The sequence below is a fragment of the Tyto alba genome, unplaced genomic scaffold, assembly GCF_018691265.1.
Source record: "Tyto alba isolate M040663 unplaced genomic scaffold, T.alba_DEE_v4.0 Super-Scaffold_42, whole genome shotgun sequence".
Classification (NCBI taxonomy): Eukaryota; Metazoa; Chordata; class Aves; order Strigiformes; family Tytonidae; genus Tyto; species Tyto alba.
Window position 1 is genome coordinate 22,979,190 of NW_024881318.1, and position 23,551 is coordinate 23,002,740.

General features: G+C 39.6%; 1 protein-coding gene across 3 annotated transcripts in view; it reads right to left on the reverse strand.

Annotated features, from left to right (window-relative positions):
* Positions 1-10,488: 10,488 nt before the first annotated feature.
* The window catches only part of SLC38A9 (solute carrier family 38 member 9), a 42,440-nt gene continuing 29,377 nt past the window's right edge, over positions 10,489-23,551 (reverse strand). For all 3 annotated transcript variants that reach the window (XM_042804652.1, XM_042804651.1, XM_033009124.2), the window contains 4 exons: positions 22,061-22,174; positions 20,678-20,826; positions 13,002-13,091; positions 10,489-11,292 (listed from right to left, as the gene is read on the reverse strand). In XM_042804652.1, coding sequence (XP_042660586.1) covers positions 11,127-11,292; positions 13,002-13,091; positions 20,678-20,826; positions 22,061-22,174 — 519 coding nt within the window. In that variant the 3' untranslated portion in view covers positions 10,489-11,126. The remainder of the gene's footprint in view (positions 11,293-13,001; positions 13,092-20,677; positions 20,827-22,060; positions 22,175-23,551) is intronic.

Here is a 23,551-nt window from a genome sequence, read left to right on the forward strand (position 1 = left end):
ATGCAGCCTGGAGCAGCTGCAGCTGTGTGTACCTGTATTATACCAGCCCATCTGCAGTTGCTCCCTCCCCTTTACGGCCAGTGGAAGACATACCTCTTGAATTCACTCAGGCCATCACGGCTAATATAAAACATGAGATCAAAATCCTTAGCGCTAGAACCATGATGTTTTCAGACATTTTTGTAGAGAACAGTGACGAGTGGCGTTCCTCAGGGGTTGGTGTTGGGTCTGGTGCTGCTTAGCTTCTTTGTCAGCAACATGGACAGTGGGACTGAGCGCACCCTCAGTGAGTTTGCCAATGACACCAAGCTGTGTGGTGCAGTGACACGCTGGAGGGCAGGGATGGCATCCAGAGGGACATGGACAGGCTGGAGAGGTGGGTACGTGCAAACCTCATGAAGTTCAACAAGGCCAAGGGCAAGGTCCTGCACATGGGTCAGGGAGATCCCAAGCACAAATAGAGGCTGGGCGATGAGTGGATTGAGAGCAGCCCTGCAGAGAGTGACTTGGGGGTATTAGTGGATGGAAAGCTGACTATGAGCCAGCAATGTGTGCTAAGAGCCCAGAAAGCCAACTCTGTCCTGGGCTGCATCAAGAGAAGTGCGGCCAGCAGGTCAAGGGAGGTGGAGTACTGTGTTCAGTTCTGGGGCCCCCAGCATGAGGACCTGGAGCTGTTGGAGCAGGTCCAGAGGAAGCCATGAAGATATCAGGGGGTTGGAGCACCTCTCCTGTGAGGCCAGGCTGAGAGAGTTGGGGTTGTTCAGCCTGGAGAAGAGAAGGCTCCGGGGAGACCTTAGAGTGGCCTCACAGTGCTTAAAGGAGGCAACAGGAAAGAAAGGGAGGGACTTTTACAAGACTGTATAGTGATAGGACAAGGGGTAATGGTTTTAAACTGAAAGAGGGCAGATTTAGATTAGATCTAAGGAAGAAATTCTTTCCTGTTCAGGCAGTGATGCACTGGCCCAGGGTGCCCAGAGCAGCTGTGGCTGCCCCCTCCCTGGAAGGGTTCAAGGCCAGGCTGGACGGGGCTGGGAGCAACCTGGGCTGGGGGAAGGTGTCCCTGCCCGTGGCAGGGGGGTTGGAACTAGATGGGCTTTAAGGTCCCTTCCAACCCAAACCACTCTATGAATCTGTCATTTATTGTTCCTGGAATTCAGGCTGTCAAGTTTACTGCTATCACACACTCATGCTCTTGGTGGGCTGGATATCAAGGTGGCTGCATGATGCAACTGATCACAGCTCAGCAAGGGCAAACCTCATGAGAACGGGGTGCAATGTGTACTTTGGGGGTTCATGCAACAACAGATAGATGCACATTATTTGTGTGTCACGCATACCCAGCGGTGCCCTCTCTGAATAGCTCTGGTCAGCACTAGAATGTGAGGGCTTAGGCCTCTAGATCCCCAAAAAGAGATTCTTTCTACTTGAGTTGCACAGGTCAGTGGCTTCTCTGCAGAGATACCTGATGAGCTACACAACTATTTATTCATCTGCTGAACAACTGTCCTTGGGAGTGCCAGAACAAGGACAGTTGGTAGTTTAAGCAAAACTGGATTAGTTGCTCTGAAAAGCAGTGTGATATAATGGGCAAGTGATGGGGCTGGTGGAGAAGCACATGGCAGACAACTGAGTTCTGAGTCTTACGTGACTTTATATATACTTTGGCTTAACATTTAAAAATAAATGTGGTCAAAAAAGTTCACAGCTCCTTTCCAGCTGTCTGCTGGCTTGAGGTTGTGGCTCTAGTCGGTAATGAAGGTAGCGAACTGCATGGAAATTCACATAGCACTTAGAAAAGGGAGGATCTTTTAAAGCTCTGGGACCAAGCTTACAAGTGTTTTTGAAGAGGACAGAGTGCCCTTAGTGTTTTTTTCTTCCCCAGAAATACATAACAGCATCTACACACAATGGATTATTCACCAAATTTAGCAGGTTCAGCTTGGTGCATACTTTCCCTGTAGTTCAAGTGCTATAAAATACTCCACAGAGAAATGCTGCTGACAAATAACTAACATGCAAACAACAAGTACGTAGGGGAGCAACAATGCAACTACACACAAATCCCAGAGTGCTTGTAAGTTTTTGCCCAGGGAGTCAAAGAAAAGCAAGATCCACCCTTGGATGAAATAGCCAGCTGAGGGTACAAAGATATGCTGTTTTTTCCTGTCTGAGTTGTCACTACAAAAAATAAACAAAAAAACCCACCAAAACATTTGAAAAAATCATATTGTGCTTCCCACTTACATTCTGTATTTTACTTTGGTACTCACCTTTTCAGTGAGTTTTTTTGAAGGTAAATATATCACACTCAACAATATAGCATGTAAACTGTGGCGCAGGTCTGACTGCACCTGAATAATAGCTGCTGATGTATACTCAGCTTCTTGCATGGAAAGCTGAGTCCTGCTGTTCCTGATGGAATCTTCCCCTAACTGCCAAAATGTTTTCAAGAGCAATTTCTCCAAGGCCTGAATCAGTGCCCATTGAAAGCAAAGGGAAAGATTCCTTTCGATGGCAGGCATCCCAAGTAAGCCAGAGTTCTAGGCTACCCTTGCCAGAAAATGTTGTTTATGTGTATTCTGATGACTTTTAAAGCTTCTCTTTTTGTAGTTGTCTTTCTTATGGTTCTTACTTTTCAGTGATTTTCTTCCAGACACTTCACATACCGGATCAAGCTGGGTTGATGTGTTTCTATCCCTGATTCAACACAGAAGATAATTTTGTCAGAATAGTTTTGAAGAGACCTGCTTTAGTCAGGGTACACTGAGAAGCATATTCAGTGTTAAAACATTCTGGTGTCCAACGCCCTGATATTCTCTGTATAAACACACAGGATGAAGGTAAAAGACTCAGTCGTGTGCTAAAGAAAATGGTGCGGTGTCCTCACAATAAAACCATAGAAGCCAGGTTTTTAACAAGTTTACCCAGTGGTTGAAGTTTACTTGCAGTTTGGCCTTGGAGGTGAGTATAGACATTCCAGTGTGGATGGGGATTGAGGGCAGATTTCACTTGGAAAGAACTGGGACAGTCTCATAAACTCTCAGGGAAGGCGTGGGAGCCTGTAGTCATGTACACACTCCTTTGATGCCACTAAATGGTGATTTATTACCAAGGTGCAAATCAGGTGAACAAACCTGCCTGAAAGGGGCTCACTGGGGCATCTGACTTATCTACAAAAACAGACAGGAAAGGAATGAAAAACCCCACACCTTTAGGTTAAGAGTTTATTTCTGGAGGACCTCTAGCCCATCATTTTTTGCAATTGCTATGATGGGGTAGCTGGCTACCTGCAGAAAATAAGTGCTGCCTGTAGTATAAACAAGTGCACTCAGAGTGCAAAGACTATAATCTTCGTTTTTCTTTAACTAAACTTGCTTTCTTCTGTTGGGATTAGGAACAGGAACAGTACATGCAGTTTCAACTCACTGTTTTCATAGATGAATATTGTTTTACGCCAGAGTTCAGTTAGTTTAAAAAAATTTAACACCCTCCCCAGTATTAAGAATAGCAAAATTTGTTACAACTTCAATATCCCAACTGATTATTCAGAGATGAAATCACAACTAGCTGGAGTTTGGTTATCAGGGGTTACCACTAACTTCTCACTCCTTTGGTCTATGACGTATCAGGAGGAGAGACAAGGTAACACTTAAACTTGAACCACCACTGTAAAAATAGAGTTGGTGGTACGATAAAGAAATGTGAAGTGATTACAAGGGCTGAATAAAAGTAGTCCCCAGAAGACAGCAGTTTCCTGGGCAAGAGTAAACTGCTCATGGAAACTTTCACAGAGGCAGGATATGTATGATCTTTTGCCCATTGTCCTCAATCTGGCTGCACCCTAAATAGCAGCTATATTTCCATAACAAAGGACTTTAGTTATGCAAATCCTTGCTCTTGAGCTGAAGGACTGCAGACAGGATAGGTGAGATTCAGCCTTCCCTTAATGAGTGTTGTGCTTCTATAGAAGAGGTGCCGGGTGAACATGAGCTCTCCCAAATCCCAAACCCACAAAGCCAGCACAAAGCATCAGTGGGAATCAACTTCACTGTCTCTGCTGCCCTGTACCAGCCCAGACCCCTTGAACTGGAAGGCAAAGCTGGAAGTTGAAGTCCCTGAGCTTGCTTACACTAATCTGGTATCCTGACCTAGGTTATTACACATCTGTATGCAAAAAACCCTAGGTAATTCACTGAGGAGCTAAATAAAAAAAACAGCTTCAGTGCAAAACAGCCTCCCTTCTCCTCCCATAACCGGCCTGTAATTTTAATGCCCTGTGCTAATTTTGTAATACAATCTCCTTTGCTCTAAGAGATGAAGCCAGCTGGGCATTGGGGACAATATCTCTGTTTGGTGTGGCATTTAGTATCTAGCCTGGAACTCAATGTGTAGGCATTTCTCCTCCCCTCATATTGCAGCTGAATGACTTTGCTGTGTTGATTTGAAATGACCTGACTAATCTCAATTTCCTCTAACAGTTTAATGAAATGTCAGAAGTGAACAAGGTCCATAGAATTGAAAAAAGACCATTCAAACAATGATGAAAAGAAACACATGGACAGCAGTTTTTAAACAGTCTTTGGGCTATTGGAAATAATTCAATGAGCTTTAGCCAAGCTGCAATATAAACATACTAAGGGACCAAAAATTGTTTTATATAAAGCTGCATTTTTCATTTGGACTGTTTAATCTACTTCGGGATTACAAAAAGGAGATATATGGGAAAAGCCATAATTAGGTAAATTTGAAAAAAGAAAAACACCCTTCCTGCCCTGCTCAGATCAGCTGGTGTTTGAAAATACAAACCACAGAGCAACAGTTACGTAGCACTGGTTCCACCATCTGAAATTACAGGAGTGAGAGGTAGAGAGGATCTGGCAAGTTGAGTCCTGTTCTTTTCCAAGAAAAGTTTAATCATGTTCTCAACTGCAGAAGAAATTAAATATGCTGATCATGACTCCAGCTGCACACAATACCAACTCAGAGGGAAAAGCTTATACTGTACTCCTCCATCAAGCATGGTCCAATGAGCTAAAACAGATCAGTGCTTTGCATATCATTAATATTTTACTTACTATTAGGAAGTTACCAAGAGGTCTGCTAAAATAGCATTTTCATTCCCGAAGACAGACCCCAGATTTAATTAACGGCCCATGAAAATGAATTTCTGCTTCCTACTGAAGGTGAGAGGGACACTGTTTTGCGGGTTCAGCTGGTACCAGCTATTAGCAAGCACTAATCCTTTTCCCATTATTATCTTTCCTCAGGTGCCTTCATATCCATTATAATCGTGACAGATGTACAGCACAGTTGTCCTCTGGAACCAAGCATTCTGAAAGGCAAAAAATATGCTTTCCAGAGACCAACGTATCTCTCTCCTCCCTTACTACCATTTAGCTGCAGAACATGGCCACTGCAGCACCAGTCTGGCTGTATGTACGCAGGAGTCTCTGGGACTTCCCAGAATGCAGACTGTTCCAAAGATTGGACTGTCCCAGTTACTGCAGGAAGTCTCTCCTCCTTCCCATAGCAGCTCCAGCATTCAGTTACACTGTCGCTGCCTCTCAGCTTTCTGCTATTATGCCATGCTCAAGGGACATTCACAGACATGGGCCACGAATGAATTTAAGCAACCTTAGGGCTCACTGCACGTTCTTGTATGTTAATTAACATTTGTCCAAAGTCCAGCACTCTAAATTAGGAGATGCCAGGCCTGTGCAATGATAGGGAACCAACTGCTCTTTGCAACCTTTGCACTCTCGAGCTGACGCCCTATGGAAAAAAAGTTATGTGATCATGTAATCAAAAGCCAACCATTGTGTGGAAACCAGGTGGAGGAGCGGGCAGTCGGGAGGCTGGGCAGACAAACTGTCAATCTGACAAAGCATCGGGCATTGCAAACAAATGCCATTATCTTTACGTGTTTTTTGAATGTGGAGTTCAAAAGGCTGAACTTTTTTAAAAAAATGTAAATGTTACATAAAATGTCCTCCCTGACCCCCTCTGTTTAGATTATGTAGTGTTTGAATCCTGAATGCTTATTTTTGCTGTGGGGATCATTCGAGCCACAAGAATTAATACATTAGCATTCTATTATTAATCCAGACAGAACAGGAAAAATTGATTTGTAGGAACACATGCAGCTGTGAGTGACTGGAAGAGCAAGGGGAAACTGAGAGCTAATAAGCAAAAGAGAGATTTTGAAGCCTGCTAGAAACTGCAAAGAAGAATCCGAGCCATTAAGAAACTGGAACAGATGATGCTAGGCCATTATAGAGAAGCCAATGAGATTAGTACAAGCATGGATATGGAGAAGGTAATTCTTTCTCTCCTCATGGCAGAAGGCAAACATAAGAGCTCCATCATCTGTCCTTTTCCTTAGAAAGTACAACTACTTCTGTTCATCACAAAGCTCCCACTGAAAAAACAATCCCTCAGTCTCGGTGCTCAGACTGGGTTTAATCATCCACAGACACGTCCACAACTTCACCACACAGGCATGTCCATAACTCCTCTTGGAGCTTCCTGGGAATTTCCCTGGTTACTGATACTTTGGTCTTGTCTAAAGGTCATGCTGGGTTAATGTCTTATATATCTTGAGATCTTGATTTTAGCTTGATGGTATCACAACAAATGATTAGAGCTGCTTGAGCCTTATGCAATGACACAGTTTGCATCACAGAGTTACCATGTCATATGAAGGGCTAGATTTTCAGAGTGCAATGAGGTAGGGTTGGTGCCAAACAAGGAACCCGGTACTGTTATAAGAAAACCTTAGATTCCTACTCAACGCCCAGAGCTGACAGTATTTCACCTCACAGCTTACTTCAGATAAGCCCAAATGTAAAGACAGAATTCAGCATTTCCAGCAGAAATTATTTTTCTTCTATGAGAAGGTAACGAATCACATTTCACAATACATCATCAGGTCCATATATTACCTTTTCTGCTCCACTGAATCACAGGATGATTTGCTGAAACATAGAACGTAAGGAATTGGAATTAGCTGGCCATCACTGCAGGTCACATGAGTAAGCAATACGAAGTGTGCATTTGTGGAGAAACCAAATTTTATGCTTCCATTAAAAGACACACTGCAATCTACTTCTGGTCTTTTAGATCATTTAAGTTGCCATTAAACTTTACTTAGGATGTGGGCTGTTGACAAAGAAAAAAAGCCCTGAAAATGCCACTCTACTGACAAACTCCTAAGTTGCTTTTGACATTTCTAAGTATCTCAGCTCTATGTAGTAAAATTAAAAAATACTTACTCATAAGACAATGTACTTCAGGTGATTAAGCTGCAATGAAATATTTGTTATCACTTTAATACTTATCAATGTATAATTATCAAAGCTGTAAAAGGTCTGTATAAATAAACAGTGCAGCAAGAAGCTATCTCCATAACCCAGAGAAAAAACAAGCTTTTAGAAATGTACTGAGTAATTTCCTTCTGAATATTAATTCAGACAGGGTTACAGTGTTGATGGATAAGGGAAGAGCAGCTGACATCATCTACCTGGATTTGTGCAAAGCATCTGACACTGTTCCACACAACATCCTTGTCACTGACTTGGAGAGACAGGGATTTGACAGATGGACCACTTGGTGGGCAAGGAATTGGTTTGATGGTTGCACTCAGAGTTGTGGTCAATGGCTCAATGTCCAAGTGGAGAGCAGTGACGAGTGGCGTTCCTCAGGGGTTGGTGTTGGGTCTGGTGCTGCTTAGCTTCTTTGTCAGCGACATGGACAGTGGGACTGAGCGCACCCTCAGTGAGTTTGCCAATGACACCAAGCTGTGTGGTGCAGTGACACGCTGGAGGGCAGGGATGGCATCCCGAGGGACATGGACAGGCTGGTGAGGTGGGTACGTGCAAACCTCATGGAATTCAACAAGGCCAAGGGCAAGGTCCTGCACATGGGTCAAGGCAATCCCAAGCACAAATAGAGGCTGGGCGATGAGTGGATTGAGAGCAGCCCTGCAGAGAAAGACCTGGGGGTATTGGATGGAAAACTGACCATGAGCCAGCAGTGTGCACTAGTAGTCCAGAACGCCAACTGTGTCCTGGGCTGCATCAAGAGAAGTGTGGCCAGCAGGTCGAGGGAGGGGATTCTGTCTGCTCCACTCTTCTGAGCCCCCCCCCTGCAGGGCTGTGTCCAGCTCTGGGGACCCCAACACAAGAAGCACATGGACCTGCTCGAGGGGGTCCAGAGGAGGCCACGAAGATGATCAGGGGGCTGGAGCAGCTCCCCTGTGAGGACAGGCTGAGAGAGTTGGGGTTGTTCAGCCTGGAGAAGAGAAGGCTCTGGGGAGACCTTCGAGCAGCCTCACAGTGCTTAAAGGGGGGACAGGAAAGATGGGGAGCGACTCTATCAGGGGGTGTAGTGATAGGACAAGGGATAAAGGTTTTAAACTGAAAGAGGGCAGATTTAGATTAGATCTAAGGAAGAAATTCTTTCCTGTGAGGATGGTGAGGCACTGGCACAGGGTGCCCAGAGCAGCTGTGGCTGCCCCCTCCCTGGAAGGGTTCAAGGCCAGGCTGGACGGGGCTGGGAGCAACCTGGGCTGGGGGAAGGTGTCCCTGCCCGTGGCAGGGGGGGTGGAACTAGATGGTCTTTAAGGTCTCTTCCAACCCAAGCATTAGATTAAATTTTTTTTTTTTTTAAATCTAAAGAAAAAAATCACTGTACATTGCACAACTGGAAAAGAGACAGAAGATGCAATTAAGACACTTCACTGTGAACTCTGTCTTACGTGGTAATTTCTGTCGAACTATTTGATCCTAACTGAATAATTCTGCCAAAATCAATGGGTATTATATTCTCTGCTTCAATAGCAAGGATTTAACTCATGGAATCATATCCAGATGGAACATGGAAGGACATAATCAAATTGAGGTACCTGCACTCATCAGGGTTTGTACCTAAATTAAGCACAGAATCTATAATAAATAAGCACAAAAGCGTAATGTGAACGAGCCAAGGATGCTTGAAATCCTGCGTCTTTTGTCTTTTCCTTCTGGTGTTCAAGTACTTATCTTCTGTATCGAATAACTGCAGAGCATTTAGCAACTTACTACTGTTGTGGAACTGTAAATTTGTAAAATTTGCGGGAAAGAAGAAAAAGTTTGTTGGAAAGTAAAAAAAAAAACCAAACCAAAATAGGTTTAATTTGTGAAATACACTGCTGAGAATGTTGAAGGAATGTAGCCATCAAGTTACATACAGTGATGACTATCTAGACATTCAAGGAAATATTTTATGGGAGAGGTCAGACCCAGTCCCTATGCCTGCCAGTGCTCATGGTGTCAGCACTGCAAGGTACATGTGCTATCAGTCAGTGAAAAGGGTGGACAGATATGCCCCAGAGAATAAGGAAACCAAGCAGAGAAATATAAGAATATAGAGGGAAAATGACCAGGGTGAAGCAAATACTTCTCTCTAATACAGAACAGATGATGGATGTATTCTCAAATTCTGAATTCAAGGCACAAAAAATTTCACAAGGCAAAAGGTAAGAATCTGAAACAATTATTCTATTCTGCAGATAATATTCCAAACCTGTATGATTTTGTATTTCATACAAATCAACGGACACTTATGCAATAAGTGTACAAGTTTGAGGAGCTTAACTCAAACAAATGGATTCACATCTTTACTACAAAAGTTCACACCATTTTCCAGAGAAGCATGGTAATAATCTAGGTTATGCTTTACACTGTCTTTCTGATGAAAATATAAACTCTTCTCCTGCAATGTAATTATCTTTCCCAACTGAACTCCTATTTCACAAATATTGCATCACTCCAACTTTTTTCCTCTTTTACTTACTTTGTAATTTAGCATTGCTCAGAATCCTCTTTCAATTATTCTACATTTGTTAATTATTTCAATATACCAAAATTCTGTACAAAAAGGAATTTTTACCCTCTCCAACCACAAAAGATGATGTTCCACTAGCGTCTAGCAACTTAATTACTGCATGTTTTAGGTTAAGACTCAGCCTCATGGACAGTAGGTGAAAGAACGTGTCTGTGTGCTTACACATGTACACCCTCTTAGTTAGTAAACAAGAAGTTGAAAAAACAAGAACAAAAACAAAAAACACAACAAAACCCTTCCCAGATTCTTCCATCTTACGTTAGGAATTATTTAAAACATCAATTATTCGAGTTATTTAATTATTTAGTCCACAATTCAGAACAGTGCTAGCTTTGTTCACGTCCAAAATGTCTAGAGTAATGTAGTGGAAGAGTATAGTGAGAGACCACTAGAGTAAGGCCCTAACAAGGGACAGAGCAAGCCTGTGATGCATCCATAAAACCACATGCAACTCCTAACAAGACAACTTCACAGCATAATAATAGCTGAGTTAGAGTTGAAGTAAGGTCAAGCCTCAAATTCTAATTTTAATTGTCTTGTTCTATTTTTTTTCATCCTCCTGACGTTTTTCATTGTAAGATCATAAATAACTTGTGTACATATTGGTTCTGGATAAAATACCGAGACATGAGTTTATTGTTTCTCTTAGTTGGAATTTCCTAGAGGAAAAACATTGCCAAAACAGTTTAGTAGCATATTCAAAATCAAGAGTTCATTTTGACCCAAATGACTATAAATTAACCGTAAAAAAAAAGAAAGGGGGGAAGACAATAATTTCTTAATTTTTCAAACAAAACAGGAAAATAACTGCAACAAAAGAGCATTTCAAATAGTCACTGAACAAATACCATGAAATCACGTGTGTTAATAAAGGGTAAGGACAGTTCCTCTGGAGGAAAGAGGAGTTCTACAGCCTGAGGCTGAAAACTGTGTTTTGAGAACTGTGCTGTAAAAACTTAAAATATTTGAGCTTCATTAATCTTTGATGTATGTTCAACAAAACCAGAACTACCTCACTCAAATCTGAACCACTTCACTCCACAAAGAATTGTGTTTTTAGAGGAGCAAGACAGGTTTCCTGCCAAGGGCCTGAAAGTTGTGTTTTGAATTTGTTTCAAAGGTGCAGCTTTTCTCAAGAAGATCATATTGAAGGCTGTTGGTTCTCATGCGTGACAGTGTTGCTCAAGGCTGCTGCCAAATGTCACAGTACCACTTGTGATAGCCACAGGGAGAAGGGAGAGTTTTCACAATAGGAATTGTGCAATCAGATTAGCCAGTCCAAGGAGGATTATAAAGATGTGAAAGATCAATGCTGGCCACGTCAGCTGCCCAGCACGATGCAGGGAGATCACGTAGATGAGGGACGGATACACGAATACAAAGGCCAGACCACATGTTGCTCCAGAGTATCTGAGGAAAAGGAGAGAGAGGGGAAGAATAAAAGAAGAAAAAAAAAAAAAAAGGAAAAAAGAACGCTTTGTGTTAACTCTTATTTCTTGTAGTATTTTCCCCCTCAAACCAATGAACAGTCTGGCTGAACAAAGACTACCTGCAGTCCCTCAAACATCAATTTCTGTTCCTTGCTGTCCTTTACCTCCTTCACAGGCATTTAATTATCCCCCCTCTGTGTTGCTCAGCCCGCTGGCTCCCCTGCACCTGCAGTCAGACACACCTCTGCTGTTTCAGTCACATCCACAGATGCTTCTGGGGACTGACTCCCTATCTTTGACTGGATGTTTCTACTTTCTTTTGATAAATTTGTCAACATGCAACAGAAAAAGACTGGACAGTGCATTCTTTTGTAGGCATCCTCTACTGTCAGAACTACAAATCTCATTGCACTCCAGTCATCTAAGGACATATTTTAAAGCATGTAAGCATAGAAATGCTCCTGAATCTGCAACTTTTATTTTAATTTATTTAATGAGCTCCTAGCAAACCATCCTCCAGACTTGAAAAGATCAGCATGCCCTCCTGGTAACATGATCAACCACAGTAAGTGAAACATTTAACTGCTCTTTTTCTGATCACTCCCTTACTTACCAAAACCTTCTCGTTATTTTCCACTACTGAGAGTTTCCACCTACTAAGCTATACTGCAGCCAAATGTGCATTATTAACTAACAGCATATTTTATTTCAAATATTTGAACATTCCTTTTAGACAGAGGAAGCATCATAATACAGAGTAACCATCTGCAACACAAAACCAGCAAATACATAAATCAGATTGTATATTCACAATTTATCAGCTGGAAATACACTTTTCAAAATGTTTGGTTACTATCCACAGTATGAACACATTATCAGACATCAGGATCAGTTTGCAAACAGAGAAATGTATTACATATTTTTTAATAACCAGACCATCTCTATTACTAGAATACAAAAATTTTCACTAAATGGAGATGTAGAAAAAAAAAAAAGGAAATGGAAAAAACCTCAAAGATCAGTCACTGAATAAAAGCAAGTTATTTTGCTCTCTGGTGAGACCCAGGCCTGTCATTCTGGTTTTATAATTGCAGATTTCTATATTTTTAAATACCTCCCTCTCCTGGTTGCTGTAGGAAAGATGCAAACTATGAATGAACAACGATGATTACAAATATGGTGGTGTCAAATGTAGAAAATAAAATTAATAAAATTGTTTCCGCTAATCATTCTCAATTAGAGAAATTCTAGGTGTTTATTAACACGGTAAATTTAAGGTATCATTTGGAAGTACAACTTCTATGTCACTTTTCCCTTTGAAGTTACTTGCTTTCTTGGAATTTTTATTATGGACTTTCAAAACAGCTTCAAATGGTCTTAACACAAAACAAAAACTTGAAGCCATACACTAACCAAGCAGCTTTTCTACTGACACCATTTTCTTTCATGTGTATAGTTACAAGGTCCTCAGATACTACTCCAGTGAAACGTGGGGAATCATCCCAATCACCTCAGATACAGAGGCACAATTACAGATAGCTGCTTTGTTGATGCTCCTAAATCATTATTTACTATTTTAAAATGTATAAGCCTCACAAAATATAAAGATACAATTACCTGCACTCACACTATTCAACATCAAACATGCAGCAACACCACAGGCAAGTTCACTGTACAAATAACACTCACCTTATGATACCTCCTATATTTGGATAAAATCTTGCCATTGCTACTCCAGCTCCTACAATTGCTACATTCAGGATGAGCACATGGAAAATGCTACAAGAAAGTGAGGAAAGAGTGTTAAAATCTATGCTGCATTTATTACAAAATACGTCCATTATCTTTCATTTACGCTAACATTTAACTGGTACATGGATGGTGTATCCATTTGCATGACTCACACTGTTAAAGCTAATTAATTTCACAGCAAACATAACATCTACTGAATATTCAGAGTGCCAAACTCTAAATGTCTAGTGTTCTGACTCAAAATATCCTTACGAAGTATGTGTAATTTGGCAGTTCTTCTGAAAAACACCATACATGGTACTCAGCACTCAAGTATTTCAGATGGATATTCAAATACCAAAGAAACAATACTGTATAACTTAATTCCCACAAGAAAGAATTGGCTTGTTCAGAGAATGATCTGAATTGCTCAAAATGAACTAATGGAAACCAGAAAAGAGGAAAGATGCATTGAGTGGAAAACATTATGTAGAATACTAGGGGGGAAATAACACCTTAAAACATGAACTCTAATGCATTTTGAAAGATGACAAACATTCAGAATGTTGGACATCATTTAATATATGATCTGTGTAGTAGGTATGCTGGAATTTTTTGTTGAATTTGTTTTTACAAATTATTTCCTGTTGCTTTCCTTTTTGCATTAAGGATGAAAAAAATAGACATTTTCTGTTCTGCAAGAGCAGCTTTTAATGCAACAGACAAACTCAGTGTAGTTATGCACCAAGCTAAGACTCAGGAGAGTATCGCTTTTTATTTAGAGAACATGAAATGCTGGCATATTTTAACATAAGGTAAAGTCAGGATATATAATAAAGAACTGTGATATTTTGGTCACATAGCTGTTCCTATGAAGGGAAAAAAAATCCACACAGAGGAAATATACATACACTTACAGGTTTTGTTCATTCTTCTGGAGGATTTGATTTCTTAAACAAAAATCTGTATGCCAATGATATTTTTTTCTAATTGTAGAAAGTATCTATATTATGGAGGATGTCACTAGCTAACAAGCTTTTTAAAAGTGACTACTTCCATGGCTGAAAGGCTGGCTGCCAGCTTCCAAGTTATGAAGAAAGATTAGAGATGTAGAGATGTCTTAGTAAAGTTTAGGGGAATGGAGATAATTTAAACAAAATTGAATAACTTACTATATGGACTACTTCTAACATTCGTTCTTAAAAATTTATTTCAGAAAGATAGGAATAATAACTTTAATTTTGTACATGGCATTTTAACAGTTGTACAAGAGGTGTACCTCAGAGGATCAAGATAGCGGTCGGAATAGAGCAGCTGAAACTAATGAAAACATATCTGGATATAAACTGATAAAACCCCAATAAAAAATAAAATCCCAAGAATCAGACTCATTAGGGAAAAAAGGACCAAACATTTACTGCTTCCCTAATACTGCTAAGGAAAGCAAATTAACTAAACTGTTCCCCAAAAAGTGTTTGCCATTAAAATTCATTTCCTCTCTCCCCACACATACAGCAAATTGCAAATTTTACTGTCAGAGCACAATTGAAGCCAAAAGTTCATGGACACAGAAAATGACAGCACTTCTTCCATTTGGTTGGGTTGTTTGTTTTGTTTTTTTTTTTTTTTTTTTTTTTTTGTTTTTTTTTTTTTGTTTTTTTTTTTTTTCTGAAATTAATTTTTTAGCAAGAGAGATTAAAAAGTGTGAAGGTTTAGAAATTAAAAAGTTTGAAGTATTTCATTCTGGCATGCTCTAAAACAAGAAATGATTTTGTAGTTCACAGTTACTTTAAAAAACTAATCGTGGCCTCTTATAACTTCAAAAGCAAAGTGGTACGTGTGTGTGTATGTGTGTGGTGTGAAATGAAACATTTTTGAACTTCTTGATCTGGGAAAAAATAATTGGGAGGGGGGGAGTGTGTTTTGGCTCAGTTGAAATCAATGGTCTCAAAATGCTGGAGCCTTCAAATCAATTCTGTACTTGCAGAGTAGTGCTTTGCAATTTTAATGGTTACAATTAAGCAGGATCCTCTCGAGCAATACCAAAATCAAAAAATCTCAAAAGCATTTAAATCTGTTTCAGGTCAAAAGGTTGCACCATATTTCTCCCCTGGACCATCCTTTCTCCCTTTTTTACCTTTCTGAAACAGTCCGAGTTGTAACCATGTTCTTGGACAACAGATACTTAACCTTCAAACCATTTCTTTTACCTAGGCAGATATTCACAGTTCATCTCAGCTCTAAGACAGCAAGAAGACACATTCTTAATGGAGAGAAAGGCATTATCATTCAGAAAAAACCCTATCCCATCCTTCTGAATAAAGAAAAATCTGATATCTAGGGCTACTAGTAGCTGTATTATTTAAGACAGCATTTTTCATAAGGCTGTAAGCTTCATGCAGGTGTGCTCCAGAAGGGACAAGCATCTCACACTCTGTGACATTATAACAAGTTCTAAATTGCTCCGTTTTAACCTGACACTGGCTTACAGTACAATTAATGGTCACCACACATTGCAAGAGGGCAGTCAGAAAAACAGCATTTTTTGGGGCATAACCATACAACTTCTGCTTATTATGACTACAGGGAGAAAAGTATTTAGATGATGTTAGAGTTCAGAAAAGATTTGGCCCCTTTTTACCTAACCACCTTGCAGGCACACAGCTGTTTCCCAAGCAGTGTAACTTCCTCCCTCGCAGACAATGGCAGCGAGGTTGAGTGTCCCATGCCAGGACTGGACTGTCCCCGCCTGGGCAGCCTGATTAGGGTTGGATTGCCTCAAGCAGGCTGTAATTCACAGCAGAGGCACACCCATAGCAATCCAAGTGCGGCACATGGTGCTCTGTCTTTTAAATTCTGTCCTAAATCTCAATATTCTCAGTTGGGCAGATGAAGAATCTAGTTCTTTTCTGTAAAGAGAATCACTGCTCACCTGAAAAAATCCTGTAATCACACAAAAAAGATAGTAAAGGAAAAAAAAATTAAAAAACAAAAAACAAAACAAACCCCCAAAAAACAACAACAACAAAAAAAAACCACAAAAACCAAACGCCACTAAGCATACCCCTAAATCTTGCTGGTTTTCCCCACTTCAAGGTTAACCTTTCAGATTGGCAGACAACCTGGTATGCCAGAAAGTCGTTAGAGAGTTTGCTCTATCAAGTTCTCTCCTGAGGAATTGGTAGCTACAGTTGAGCCACTGAATGACAATGACCACATGCATTTAATTAATTTCAGCATCCACAAAGTAAGAATCATACCATAAAGTGTGAAACAAAGGACAGGGGACATTTGAAGAAAGAAAACAATTTTAAATCCCCTCAGGTCAGATGCAAGGAGATTAGAGGTGCTGGTCTCAGCATGGAGTCACAGTGTGAACACACACAATAAGGGAAAGAGGAAAACGAGGAAAAAAACAAACCAGGGTCATTTAGGTAAGAATTTTTGAAAGTTACTGTATCTAAAAATGCATTTTCTTCCTGGAAATCTCAGTTGAGTGACATTGGTCAAAAGACTATGAATGACAGCAGTTAAGCAGCAAGACAGAAGCTAGGTGAAGAGCAAATAACTGAACATGCATGCAAACAGCAGAAATCTATTTCATTGCATCAGAAGACACACATCTGTGGGAGAACTGGCAGGTCTGCTGGGCTACCATGGAGCAAAGGGAGGACAATCTTTAAGGAAAGCCAAGTGATTTCTGTCCATCAGCTTACTTAAGCTCTCAGAACAGGAAAGATGTTAAAAAATTTTAGAAACTGATCAGTTTTTTATATGAGTGGAATATAATTAATCAAGGGAGTTCTCTGTCACAAATATCACTGTAGCCAAGATCCAATAACAGTAATAAAAAAGATAGTTTTCTGTACATAGATCCAGAGTCATGTAAGAAACAGCAGATAAACCACATGCCTCTGGCCCTAAATCACCCGTTAAATGATGCCACTGCAAACACAACTCACTGTAGAAAAGTAGTTTCCCAATACAGGACGTTTTGGCCTTCCTTTACACCAGGGAGAGAAGAGAATGAACAGTTCCTTGGGTTTCATCCCAGTATGTTACTTTCTGTGTTGTAGTCTGTACACGAGCATACATTTTGCAAAATGAAAGAAGGAATTGGGATGCCTTGTCTTGTCCCTAAATCCATGTCTGCACATGTATTTTTTTTTAAGATAGGCAGAGACACAGGTGACTGATACTGGTATGTAAGAGGAAAGAAAATCCCCCTTCTTAGAAGCAGAGGGGCTTCTGCTCTCCTTGTGACTACTGGAGGACATAGGGTGCTACTAATTTCCACTATGCTTCAGACAAAATATCTGCCACTGTTCAGCTGACCCCTGATGTGAAACCTGGGAGAATAAAAAGTTATGTATTGTCTGCTTAAGCTTTTAAATTTGGAGAGGGTGAGCTGCTTCATCATGAAAGACTACAGGTTAGTAGGATATACTATGGATAAGCACAGCAAAGCAGTTAGAAAAACAGCACTGCGAAGTATCTAAAAAGCGTTGAACAGAAGACATGGAGATCAGTCTTCAGACAACAAAAGCTCCCCAGAAGCTGAGTAAATGGTTCCTTATTATAATCCAGTTATAATCCATGGTCTACCAGCAAAAGCCAAGATACGAAACAGGGTGCTGCTTTTAGTAGAAATTGCCTTGGATTAGACTAGTTGTCAAGACTAAGAACTACAAAACAGCAGACTAATACCTCAGCTCTTCATCATATCCAGTGACAGATAAATAGTAAAGAAAAAGGAGTTAAAACAAAGAATCAAATTAGTCTGGTCAATAGTCACTGCTAGAAAAGAAAAATTATCTGGAAGCCCTGTAAGCATGTGTGTGATTGAATTCTGGATGGATGCACCTTAAAGCTGGCTGTTGATTGAATAGCTCAAAGTGCTCCAGATAATAACTTAATGGCTATCCATTAACTTAATCCATAGCAGCAGCAGGCATACACATGAACAAACAATTGCTCATATGAAGAAGCTCGGCTTTTAATACTGTGGAGCTTCCAGTTCATGTGAAACCTACAGCACATCCGTACGGAGCAACCCAGGGCTTAAAAATGAAAATAAGAACATATAAAGTAGGGATTTGGACCAAAGGAGGATGTGCATTTTTTATTTTTATTTTTTGGGGGGGGGGGGTAAAAAAATTAATAGGACAATTCTAGCCAGAAGATAAATTTCTAACATTGTTTCAGCTGCAAAGGAAACTTAATATAGAAAGGATGTACCTATGGAAATATGTGTGATTTAGCACATTTAATCACAGAGTTAAATGAGGCTAGGTTGCCAACAGAGATCCTCAAATGCACAATCAATATGAATTCAGCACACTACCCAACATGCTATATAAACAGATGGATGGATATACCATCAGTGCACACCCTTAACCCCCACTTCTATAACTTGAAAATAAAAATAGAAAGATGTAGAAAGATCATGTAAATGTACAGATTTTAAACTGCGGATTTGTTGGTTTTTTGTTTGTTTGTTTTTGTAATTCTTCGAGAAGAACAGCACAGAGCCCTACTTTCTGTTCTGCTCTTTTCTCCTGCTTCATACTTTTGGTTCATTACTTGTATAGAAATTTTCTCCAGTCAAGTGATCGGGAATGTTCCCCTCCCTACACCTTATTCACACATCTAAGAGCTAAAGCTTGAATTTCTGCAGGTCAGTCTTTTTACTGCCTGAGAACTGTTAACCCTGGATATTGCAGACTTCAATAGAGGAAGCCAAGTATATACAACTACTAGTAGAGTGCTCATTTTCCTACACAAAAGCCATGGAACTTAGTATTTCCAGCTAGGTTCTTCAGGGAGGACCAACAGGCTCCCCTGTGAGACATCAGTTTATGTTAGTAAGAGCTACTTGTTTATATTTGAAAAATGTTTCCTCACAAAAGCAGGGAAAAGTTTCTGGGAAAAACTCAGAATACTTAAATTTCTCCTAGAAAGGTGGTATAGATACAGTGTTACTAAAGGACCTTTGTCAGCTTAACCTACTGGTGAGAACCAGTTATCAAAAGTTGTATTTCAGAACCAGATAGTAAATCTTTACTATCCTCCCAGAGACAGGTTCTGTGCTTGCCACCAGTCTTCAGTTAGTCCCCACTACATAGAAAAACTAGGGGCTAACCTTGCCAGAAGCTGGAGCTTGGAGGTTAGTTGAGTGATTTTTGTGCTATATTTGAGATACCTCAGATACTAGAGGGGGAGACACAACCAGCCAGACAGAATGTACCACCTTATCACTCTAGGTTGGAATGATTTAAGTGGCTTCCTAGAAATCATTTTTGACTCCTCAGAAACTTTAAATGCCTCCCTATAAGGAATCTTAAAAACAAAGAAAAGAAGTCAGTGAAGTTACCCACAGGACATCCTGGAGACAAGAACCAAGCAAGTATTTGCATCACCACATTCGTCATACCATGAAGGCTTAAAACAGAAAGCTGGAATTAACCCGAGAAGAGACTGTTACAAAGCTGTAGGTTCTAGGAGAGGGCATGAGGAAAATGAAAACCATTCTAGTTAGGGAGTAATGGGAGGGAGGAGATAGGAAGAAGCACATCCACATAATATAAAGGACACAGCTGTTTCCCAGTGGCTGTGAAATCCACGTTTAGCACTTAAATCAATGGCCTTGTTTCCAACAGTAACTTGCAGCAGTTCCTAAAAATCTCAACGTTGAACTACGTACAATTTAGCACTAAAAAAAGCAGGCACTTATTTCACTGTCTAATTTTAGGCATACAATTTCTAGACTTTCTCATATCTATTTTAGGACCCAGAAGAAATGTAAAACTTGGAACAATGTCTTCCTAGACCTGTATGGTACTACTATTGATGCCACAGAGGAAATACATATTTCTTCCTGGGATATTTTTTCCCTTTCCTCCATCAACAGTAATTCACAATATAAAAAAAGAAACTTGGAGAGAAATGCCAGCTTCTGAGCTGTGTCAAATTCAGACAATACTCCAAATATAAACATCTTAGGTTTTATTTAAAAAAAGACAAAACTAAAATGGAAATCTGGATCAGCTCTTCCCTGGAGTTCAAACAGTGTACAAATTCAGGGGTGTGGCTCATCTCTGAAATTAGCATGTGAAAAGCTATTTTTGTAAACATAGAAGCAGCCTAGATAACACTCACTTAGCTATTAGCTCCATTTAAAAACATATGGATGATTACTAATTATGCACAATCAAAACATATGGCATGCTGAAAGGATAATATCCAGAATGTATGTCCTTTCACAGTTTAAAGACTACTTAATGAAATGTTTTTGGACTGAACAAAATTTTTATCCTGTACCACTTTTCTTTTGCCATATAAATGTGTAACACAAAGGAACAGTGCTGACAAAATTCCTCTGTCTAGTGACACAATGAAGAGCTAAAACAAAAGAATCCCCCCATTCTGCTCTGCCAAGCTGTAGCAGTCCTGATCTTCAGGCAAATTTATTTAGCATGCCTAGTCACCTCCCAACTCTACAAAACTTGTGAAATTAGCTTTTGAAATTTACCTTATGCAGCAAAGGAAACCCCCAAAAGCTCAGCCAGTTTCTGACAACAGAAGGCCAGTTACGCAAAGTGTGTCAAGATCTTGCCAAGAAGTAGACTTCTTACCTTGGGTAAGCATTTCCAAAAAATTGTCTTAACAGCTGAACTCGTGCCAGATAGCCCAACAGTGGGTATACAGTCATCATCTGGAACAGCAGGAATATTCTTGCAACAAATGACATGATGTCGTCGCTGGGAAAGTTATCTAGAAAATTCTAAACATAGGAATGATGTTACGCTTATCGATGGTGGCTTGATTACATGTATCTGCTGATTTTTAATAACTGTGTGAAAGAAAGAGACAAAAGCCAAGCAACTGCAATTGCTAAATAAACTCCGTAATAGGAAATATCCTCTCCACCTTTTACAATTGCCTTGTCACCAAATACCAACTGTTTTTTTAATATTACAGGGCTGATGACAGATTTCAAGCTAGCATTAAAGATGGAATTATTTTCTAATCTTCTGAACATCTTCAAATAATCATGGTTGTAGAATAGCCACCTGATTTTTTAGGCAGATGGATTCATGTGTTCCTATTACCTGTCATATCATAGCTGGATATTAAAAACAGTTATTTAATCAGTAAAGTGATCATATACAAATGTGTAAGGGATCGTATACTACAAGTGGGAACATCTGAAAAAATAGTATAAGACAAGTATTATGAAAATATACAAATGGCTTTGTAAGTACTTAGGATTACTACAGAAAATAAATGTGAAGAAAACCATTTGTCATCTATTATTTAACTGTGGATTTTACCACATGAAGTTATTTCAAATGGTTCAAAACCATCATTTCATGTTTAAACTGTGGTACCAGTTCTAACTAACCTACAGTTAGAGGAAGCCTTAAATGCTGGCTTTATTGCTAAATGTTATGCAAGAGACATGGAGCACCTAGCATAAAATGGATCACCAATTGATAAATCCTATCTCTGAAGTAATTTAACGTGTGGGAATCAGCCTTGCCTATAAGCTGATAAGAGTTTAATAGCCTTCACAAGGTGATTCATGTGGTTCTATTACCTGAAGAGCTCTGCTGGCACAGCTCATCACAGTGTTAGACCCCAAACCCACCCATTATGAGGACTCCTGTCTAAACGAGCTTGCATTCCCATTGTATTTCTTTTTCTGGAATATCTGAAACCAGTCCTAGTGAGTGGAACTGGTCACTGCATGTGCAACTAAACATAAATGTAATACTTTTGGGATTAAAGAAACTAAAGAACTACTGGCCACCAAACATGAATATAAATGAGATAACAAAGCCATTACCCATATGCTTGTGCTAGTGGCTGTGAGGCCTTGGGGCCAACTGACCAGAGTCAAGGACAGATGTGTCTGCCAGGGTGAGTCATGCAGCAAGAAGCAGCAGCAGTCCTTTTTTTTAATATAAATTATCAGAAGATCAAGGACAAATATATAATGCAGTAGAATATCTCACCTGCTCAATACATTCTTTGGATAGTGGTGGCGAAGGGAAAGATGTAAAAATTAGCACTCCGACATACAGATACGTTAATCCCACCAGGAAGTATGCAACAGAGAGGTCTCTCACCTAAGGAAAAATAAAATCTTATTTTGGCTAGCACTGACTCACCAAAACATGCAAAATAAAAACCTGATGAGATTTCTGTTGCATTTATTATTGTTACTTTTATATTTATTACTGTTTGATTTATATTTATTAGTATTATTTCTACATTTTTACTTTTACTTTCTATTACTTTAATGGGGACTTGAAATCTGGTCCTAGATCAGATCAGAAAACTGCAAGAAGATATAATAAAGTGGAGCTAAACAAGTATTATTTATCTATCTACATACAGAAAAGGCACTAAGAAACAGATATGTTAATAAATGCAGCATGTTATTGCTGGATGCACAAACATTAACTAGTTATTAAAACAAAGAAACAAGAAACCCCCTCTACTTTCTTGCATTCACCTATTCCTACTGAGAGCCCTGGGACACAGAGACGGCTGTCGAAGACCGAAAGCCCAGCAATGCTGTATGTTAAATCTCTTGTCAGGACTGAATTCCTGAAATTAAAGACATCAGTCTATCCAGCTGCAGATATAACGTAACAGACATTTTTAAAAAAGCTGCTCTGAAACCTAAGAGGATGATCCACACACACTGGCTCCAAATGAGAAATGAATACATCAGGCTTCTGTATGAATGGCGTGATAATGGAAGATATAGCTAATATGCCATTAAATAAAAAATACAAATAAACCACAAATAAAACATAAATGCATAGGTAGGCACAGAGGCATATAAGTTCTTTAACACTGTATTTTATAATGACTCATTCATTTAAAATTGCCTATGCACTTTATTACTGAATTTCTATAAACTCTCCAGGTAAGCACACTAAATTATAGTCAAAGATTTTTAGGAGAGACTGCTGAAGCTGGAGTCATAAATCTGTATTTAACTATATTACATATACTTAAATACCAAGTTAAACCTTAACTTCAATGTTTACTTCTGAAAACGTTGACTATATTTATGAAGTATCTAATATATAAAAAGATTGTCAGCTATGCAAAGTTTTTCAGCAGCATTTAGTATCGGAAAATAAGCAGCAAATCTACTCAAGCACTTTATGAAATTGCAGAATCCACATATACATCAGTGACCCCATAGCAATGTACTTAGTGGGTTATTCTACATTGATTTTTTTTGGAGATAAAATGGGAGACCATTTGTTTCTAGTTAATAACCAACTATATTCTGCAGAAGCTTACGCTATACTACAAAACGCTCATTACCTTATAGCAAACCATTTGTTCAGCTGCTGCTAATAATAAGCTTCTTACAGGATTACTAGTAATGCTTCAATACATGACCCTATTTTCCTGTGACTGAGAAGCAAGTCTTAGTAGCTCAGGCACAGCAGCAGATTATTAGGACTATATGGCTTCCAGAC